General features: G+C 51.6%; 1 protein-coding gene across 1 annotated transcript; it reads left to right on the plus strand.

Moving 5' to 3' along the window:
- Nucleotides 1-540: 540 nt before the first annotated feature.
- Nucleotides 541-5,355, plus strand: lrrc4.2 (leucine rich repeat containing 4.2). The gene is made up of 2 exons (XM_042111309.1): nt 541-1,706; nt 1,826-5,355. Exon 2 carries the CDS (start codon nt 1,945-1,947, stop codon nt 3,943-3,945), a length of 2,001 nt encoding a protein of 666 aa, XP_041967243.1. The 5' UTR covers nt 541-1,706; nt 1,826-1,944; the 3' UTR covers nt 3,946-5,355.
- The last annotated feature ends 2,425 nt before the right edge of the window (nt 5,356-7,780 follow it).

Genomic DNA, 7,780 nt, shown 5'->3' on the forward strand with positions numbered 1-7,780 from the left:
CACACACACACACACACAAAAAAAAACGGCGCGGAAAGGAAAGGGGAGGGGAGGAGGAGGAGGAGGAGGAAGGTGGTGGTGGTGGTGATGGTGGCGGTGGGGGGGGGGGGGCAGTCAGAAAATGTTGCCGTCGCTGCTGTCGCTGCTCCCGCCTGGGCTGTGGACGGACTTATCCTCCCGTTCTAACGTTGCTGCCGCTGCTTCTGCTGCTGCTACTGCTGCCGCCACTGCCTCTGCTGCTGCTGCTGCTGCCCCTGGCTCCAGTGCTTGACTAAGCTCGCTGGCGCACTCACTGTGTGTGTGTCTGTGTGTGTGTCTCTCTCTCTCTCTCTGCTGCAGCACAACCGGTCAGCCCCGCTTCTGATGGCAAGAGAAGGCTAACTGCCACAACTTACCACCTCAGGACTTTTGGCGAGTAGGAGAAGGGGGGGGGGGGGCAGGGAAAGGAACACCAAAAAAAAAAAGAAACAAAAAACAGAAGAAGGGATTTGGGGGGAGAGCTGTCGCACAAGGAAAAGAGGAGGACGAAAGAGAAGGAGAAGAGGAGGAAGAAGGAGAGGAGGAGGAGGAGAAAAAAGCAGAGAAGGAGGGTGAGCGAAGGAATCCTCCGCAAGGCTGCACTCCGAAATCAACGGCACGTCACAGACACAATCAATCCTTCTCTCTCCCTCTCCCTCTCTGCCTCTCTCTCTTGCGCGCGCGCTCTCTCTCTCTCCCTCTCTCTCTCTCTCTCACACACACACACACACTCTCTCTTTTCTCTTCTCTGTCACAGAGTGGAGCAGAGCTGCGTTCTTAAGCAGAAGCCTCACCGCTGCTGCTGTCCTCTCTCTCTCTCTCTCTCTCTCCCCCTCCTCCTTCTTTTCCTCTCTCTTCCTCTCTCTCTCTCTCTCTCTCTCACTCACTCACTTGCTCGCTTGCTCGCTCGCTCTCTCTCTATCCCGCACCAACACCACCCCCGAACCCCCCCTCTGGAGAAATTGACGGATTATTGCTAACTGTGCACGCGGCAGCCTGCAGCTGCTACACCGATGGACCAGGGGAGCGCAGCTAGTTAAAAAATGCAAGACGGAACAACCGCAACGTGCGTCTATTAGCCCTTTTCTGGATTTGTCTGTGAACGGCTAATCAACCGGACAAGTGTCGGAGGGTGGTGGAGAGAGAGAAGGGAGAAAAAAAAAACAAAAAGTAAGGAGGCGGGGGGAAGACTCCAACACAAGGGAAAGAAAATCTGGACTTGGGATTTTTTTTCTCTTCCTTCGCTCTGTGTTCGTTCTGTGTTATGTTAATTGCTTTTGATTCATTTTGGCTGTTTTTCCCTACTGTCTGCCTTGGTTGAACCTGCCTGCACACAGTACTGCGATGGAGCCGCACAAAAATATTCAGTGGTTTTCAGCATCGGCTTCCAAGGACAATCAGTGGGGGAGATAAGGGGATGTCTCTTCTAGGCACGATGGATCCACGCACCTGCTTAGCTCTCTGGGCCCCTCGTCCCCCAACTGGTTCATCTTAATGCGGCTTTTGTCTGGATTTAATAGGAGCCATTTTGTTGAATTGCTTCTCTGTCCACTTTACACTTTTCTGGAGGAATTTTAAAAAAAATGCCCAACTGCTCCTGATGGGGAGGATGAATGAATGTGTTCCTGTTTGTGCTTGCTGATCTAAAGGGGGAGACCAGATCTCTCAATAAGCAAAAAACCCATGAGGTAAGTGCTGATTTTTTTAACCCTTTAGTGCTTCTTGTGTCTCTGTTGACTCCGGTTTTACTTGGTTTATTTACCCCTCCCCCCTTGCCCCCTTTCCCCCTATCCATCTCTCCACACAGCATCCTCCTGCACTGTCGATGGAAAAAAGAACGAGAGCCTTGCTCAAACCAGGGTAGGGCCAGCTCTCCGCCCCTGAGCCGAATCCCCACACAATGTTGAATTATGAACGTGCCACATCATGAGTCTCTCGGGGCAGGTAACTGTGCACCGTGCCTGGAACTCAGCCCTGCTCTGTGCAGTCTACCTCATGGTGCGAGCGTGGAGTGCGTGCGCGGCCCCCTCGGGCCCCCTCAACTGCCCGGCCGTCTGCTCGTGCAGCGGCCAGTTCAGTAAGGTGGTGTGCACCCGCCGCGGGCTCATCCGCGTGCCCCCGGGGATCCCGTCCAACGCCCGCTTCCTCAACCTGATGGAGAACAGCATCGAGGTCATCCAGGCGGACACTTTTCGGCACCTCCACCACCTCGAGGTCCTGCAGCTGGGCCGCAACTCCATACGGCAGATCGAGGTGGGCGCCTTCAACGGCCTGACCAGCCTCAACACGCTGGAGCTGTTTGACAATCGGCTCACGGTCATCCCCAGCGGTGCCTTCGAGTACCTGTCCAAGCTGCGGGAGCTTTGGCTCAGGAGCAACCCCATCGAGAGCATCCCGTCGTACGCGTTCAACCGCGTGCCCTCGCTAATGCGTTTGGATTTGGGTGAGCTGCGGAAGCTGGAGTATATTTCGGATGGCGCTTTCGAAGGATTATACAACTTGAAGTACCTTAACCTTGGAATGTGTAACCTGCGCGAGATGCCCAACCTCTCGCCGCTGGTGGGACTCGAGGAGCTGGAGATCTCGGAGAACTTCTTCCCCGAGATCAAGCCGGGTTCCTTCCGGGGCCTCAAGGTCCTGAAGAAGCTCTGGATTATGAACTCCAAGATCACGCTGATCGAGCGGAACGCCTTCGATGATGTCACGGGCCTGGTTGAGCTCAACCTGGCCCACAACAACCTCAGTTCCCTCCCGCATGACCTTTTCGCACCCCTCAGCTACCTAGTGGAGCTGCACCTCCACCACAACCCGTGGCGGTGCGACTGCGATGTGGTGTGGCTCTCGTGGTGGCTGCGCGAGTACATCCCCACCAACTCCACCTGCTGCGGCCGCTGCCACACGCCGGCCCACATGCGAGGACGCTACCTGGTGGAGGTGGACCAGACCACCTTCCAGTGCTCGGCGCCGTACATCCTGGACGCGCCGCGCGACCTGAACATCTCGGCGGAGCGCGTGGCCGAGCTCAAGTGCCGCACGGCGCCCATGTCCTCGGTGCGCTGGCTGCTGCCCAACGGCACGGTGCTGACGCACGGCTCCAACCACCCGCGGATCGTGGTGCTCAACGACGGCTCGCTCAACTTCTCTAACGTGCTGCCCAACGACACGGGCATCTACGTGTGCATGGTGACCAACGTGGCGGGCAACTCAAACGCCTCGGCCTACCTGAACGTGAGCGCCGCCGAGCTCAACACGTCCGACTCGGTTTACTGCCCCCCCACCGATGTGACGGTGGAGGTGGACCAGCCCGTGTCCGAGGACGCGCTGCTCAAGCCCAAGATGACCACCGCCACGGCCTCGCCGTCCGTCTTTCAGCCCGTCTTCATCTCCACGCCCACCGTGCTGCTCCAGACGCCGCGGCAGGTGTCGGTGCCCACCTCGCCGCAGGGCACGCCGCGCCCGCCCTCGCCCAGCCTCGACGACATGATGAAGACCACCAAGATCATCATCGGCTGCTTCGTGGCGGTCACCATGCTGGCGGCCGCCATGCTTGTCGTCTTCTACAAACTGCGCAAGCAGCACCAGCACCGCAGCAGCGTGGCCGCGGCCAGGACTATAGAGATCATCCACATGCAGGAGCAGGAGCAGGATCTGCCGCCGCCGGCCTCCTCGGGGAGCTGCCTGCCCGGCGAGGGCCTGCGTGGTGACCACCACCACCACAACAGCATCTACAAGCCCTACAGCAGCAGTGGCGGCGGCGGCACCTACAAAGCAGCAGCACACGGGGCAATGTGGACAGAGAACAACATCGGCAACTCTCTGCACCGCTCGCGGCCCACCGCCACCACCACCACCACCACCATCAGCACCATCCACGAGCCCTACCTTAAAAAATCCCACAAAGAGAAGGTACAGGAGACTCAGATCTAGCATCTCTCTTTCTCTCCCATCCAGCCCCCAACCCCCAAATGACCCAAAACTCCCACCTCACCATTGCCTTTACTCTGTGTTTTTGACTTCTTTTTTCACCCTTCATCTACACATGCAATAGAATGCACAAAGAAAAAAAGACAGCAAACCACTTTTTTGTACAAAGTGCAAAACTGAGACTGTTTTTCTTGTACATGCTTATACATAAATATGTGAAAAAAGTATATATATAAATATATGAAATCAGTCCACTATGGGATGGTGAGAACAAACAGATTATATTAAAAAGAAGAGGAAATTTAAACTTTTCTAACCTGTAACTTCTATTTAAAAGGTTTGAGATGTGAAGATGTCAGATGTCATTGAGAGATGATAGTAGAACTGTTTGAAAAAGGGCATTCTGTGATTTTTAGATCATGCTAGATAGGATGCAGAAAAAACTCCATTTATACCCAGAAGACTTTCATTAAAAAAAGGGAAAAAAGGAACAAAAAAAGAATATGTCCCCCGAATGAATCTTTACAGGTTTATCTTGTAAAAGCACCAAGAATTTGTACCGTGCCAAATGTTCAACTGCACCTGCAATAAAAGGATTTTGTTTGAGGGGGGGAGAAAGGACAACGAAATACTACAAATACGATACAAAATGTAGTTAGAGAGACCTCCGTCTAAGGATAGCATTTTAAAACTGAAGGATAGAGTCTGCTGTTTAGTAGCTATCGGCCAAATGCTCCTGGACTGCACCACAGTTCCGCAGCTTGTGTTTAACTCTGCATTTGCTGAGGATTCAGTCGAAGTTGTCCCCCCATATTCAGTTCTTTCTTTCCCTCTCTCGGTAATTACCAGGTCTGCTGTTCCAGATTGCTCACATTATTCCAGTTCCCTTTGCTCTAGGGCAATCCAGAGGTTGTAATTTATCACCCCCCCTCCCCCTGTCTAACCTCCGCCCCCCCTTTCCCTACCCCTCCGAACAGTTTGATACAAACACATTTCTCTGATCTTGGTTGCTTTCTATATTTCTTTAAGGTCCTGGTCGCCTTCATTACGGCTTGTGTAGCTTTTAGGGCTAATTTAGTCAATGCATTACAACAGTTGCCTCAGAATTAGTTTTTTGCAAGGGCTCAAATGGGATGGTTTTTTCCTCCTCCAGAAGAGCAGAGACTGGGTGCAGTTGTTTGGTCGTTTTTGCCGCAAGTATAGAAAAAAAGAATATAAAAAAGAAAAAAAAATTGAAATAAAAAAATGCTTACACTTAATCTTTTGGTGCAAGGGAAATGAATATGGGTGTTTGGGGTTGTGGGCTGTCCTCTCCTGGAGTCATTGAAACAGTGTTTTTTTTTTTTTGGTCTTTTTTATTTTTTCCCTTATTTCAAGCAACACTATTTTTATGAGGAGTCTACAGAGGTTACAAAAAAAGAGTAATAAAAAAAACAACAGCACTTGGTTTGTATTTCTCTCATCAAAGTTCTTTCTGTTTGCCTCTTGACTCCCTAACCCCCATACCGCCACCCACTCACACACACACACACACACACACACACACACGTTGATTCATTCTGCGCTGCGGTATTCCTGGGTGCTGGGTGGCAGGCTGTGAGGGCGATGAGGTGGCGAGAATGGCGCTGTCAGTTCAGGAGGCATTTCCTCCGCTCTGTGGCGTTTCTCGGCGGTGTTGGTGGTTGAGGCAGCGTTCGCTTCAACGCTGGGGCCTGAATGAGATGCTGTGAAGGATGTCTGGCTGGCCAGATTTCAATCTGTGATAAGGCCGGCTCAGAGCGTATCGAACAGGAGCACGTGGCATACTGAGCGACTGCAGAGGGGGCTGAGAGACGCTGCCGCCAAGCGGTGGTGGGGACTATATAGCCCCAGCCCTACCCCACTCCTACCCCCTGCTACAGAAAAGATGATAATGGAGACCAGACGTTGTGTGTTCACACTCATCCCACGCACACACATACATACACACACACACAGACATGCGTAAGAGAGAGTGGGAGTGTATGGCAGGAAAGGGAATGAGATAGTGATGACCAAATGCAATTTTGCTGGCAAAAAGGGACGAGGTGGAGGACTGTCAGGGAGCTCTGCAGGGGCCGCACCACCCCCTCACTCTGCACTGGTGTGTCTCGTCTCCGTGGCAATGAAGTTGCTAATGGTCCTCACGTGGCCCGCGGATAAGGTCGTGCTTGCAGGTTGATGATGGGGCACCGCGTCAAACCCATCCACATCCCTGATCTACTTATTCTGGCGCCACAGCTTATGATTTGGGGTGATGTGCCTATGCCAGTGCACACGTTGGAGCATATTATGTGTGTGTGTGTGCTTGTGCGAGTGTGTGTGTCTGCGCGCGTGTGTGTCTGTGTGTGTGTGTGTGTGTGTGTGTGTGTGTGTGTGAGAGAGAGAGAGTGTTAAATCACGTAAACAGTGTCTGCATGCTTTAGGAATATACTACATGTGTCTCACACAATAAGTATACTTTGGCGCAGACCAGATAGATACGGTAACAATATGCAAGGTCTCTCTCTCTGTGTGGCTCTCTCTCTGCCGCTCTCCAGCAACAGATGCAGTAGTTATGGATAATTAAGGCTCTGTAACAACGGCTCCAACCAGTATGGATTTGCATAAAGCCTAATGCATTCAACCTGCTTATTATCCTCTCTGCTTTACCTTGTTTCATTCATCGTGCAGTGGGCAAATGCAATGTTTTGCACTGGTGCAATTATGACTGTGTGTTTGTGTTTCTCTCAGTGTATAGGTGTAGTGCCTCAAACATATTGACATTTTCATTGCCTCTTTGGAGGGATATTTAATAATGACATATTGTTCTCTTAAAATGGATAGGCCAGTATCCTGAGTGCTGTTTTGTTTTTACTGGTAATAGAGATGGGGATGTATTTTGTGACAGCCAGTTTGTGATGAATATGTGGAAATTATCATTTTTTCTTTTAGGCTGTTTCTCAGTCTTATTTCCAGTTCATTAGTTTTCCATTTTTTAGCCAGGGACTCCTCTCTCTTCCTAAGATGTACTTGGATTGAATTTTGTCTTTTCAGGGTATTTGTGCAGAATATGGTTAAGGTAGTTGGTAGTGTGTGTGTGTGTGTGTGTGTGTGTGTGTGTGTGTGTGTGTGTGTGTGTGTGTGTGTGTGTGTGTGTGTGTGTGTGTGTGTGTGTGTGCGTGTTTGTGTGTGTGTTGTGTGTCTGAGAGATGCAAAATCCTCAATAATCTCATCATCTACTTACACCTGCATACAGACACTCAAACGACAGAGTGCAAACACAAGTGTGACTCTCTCTTTGAGCCTCCCCCGAACACACACACACACACACACACACTCACACACACACCTGATTTCTATCAATTAATGAAGTTTCCCTGCTCTCTTGAGTTTGTGCCTCTGTCTCTGGTCCCTGATGGCCAGCTTTGTGCTCTGACAGCCATTCTGGTCAATGATCCATGGCCCCATGGCTCGGCCTCAGCCCGTCATTTATCCCCCGACAACCCCCCCCCCCACACACACACACACACACACATTCCCATTCCTGTAGGCAGGGGGGAGGCAGAGAGAGAGGAGATGGACGTGTGGAAATGAAATAAGAGGCATTTTCTCGCTGTTTGTTCCAGAAGCAGGAAACCTGTCATCGAGGTCACTTAAAATAGAGCTGGCACATTTTTTATACCCACTTCAAGGCAGCGGACGCTGCCGGCTCCACCATGGCTGCTGCTGCTGCTCCTGCTGCTATTACTCTTAATGCTGCTGGCGCTGTTGATGCCTGCTGCCTTGGCCTGGTGCTCTGCCCCAGGGCTTGCTCCTTGCTGGTCACCCATGATACATG

Source organism: Alosa sapidissima, chromosome 11 (genome assembly GCF_018492685.1).
Source record: "Alosa sapidissima isolate fAloSap1 chromosome 11, fAloSap1.pri, whole genome shotgun sequence".
NCBI lineage: Eukaryota > Metazoa > Chordata > Actinopteri > Clupeiformes > Clupeidae > Alosa > Alosa sapidissima.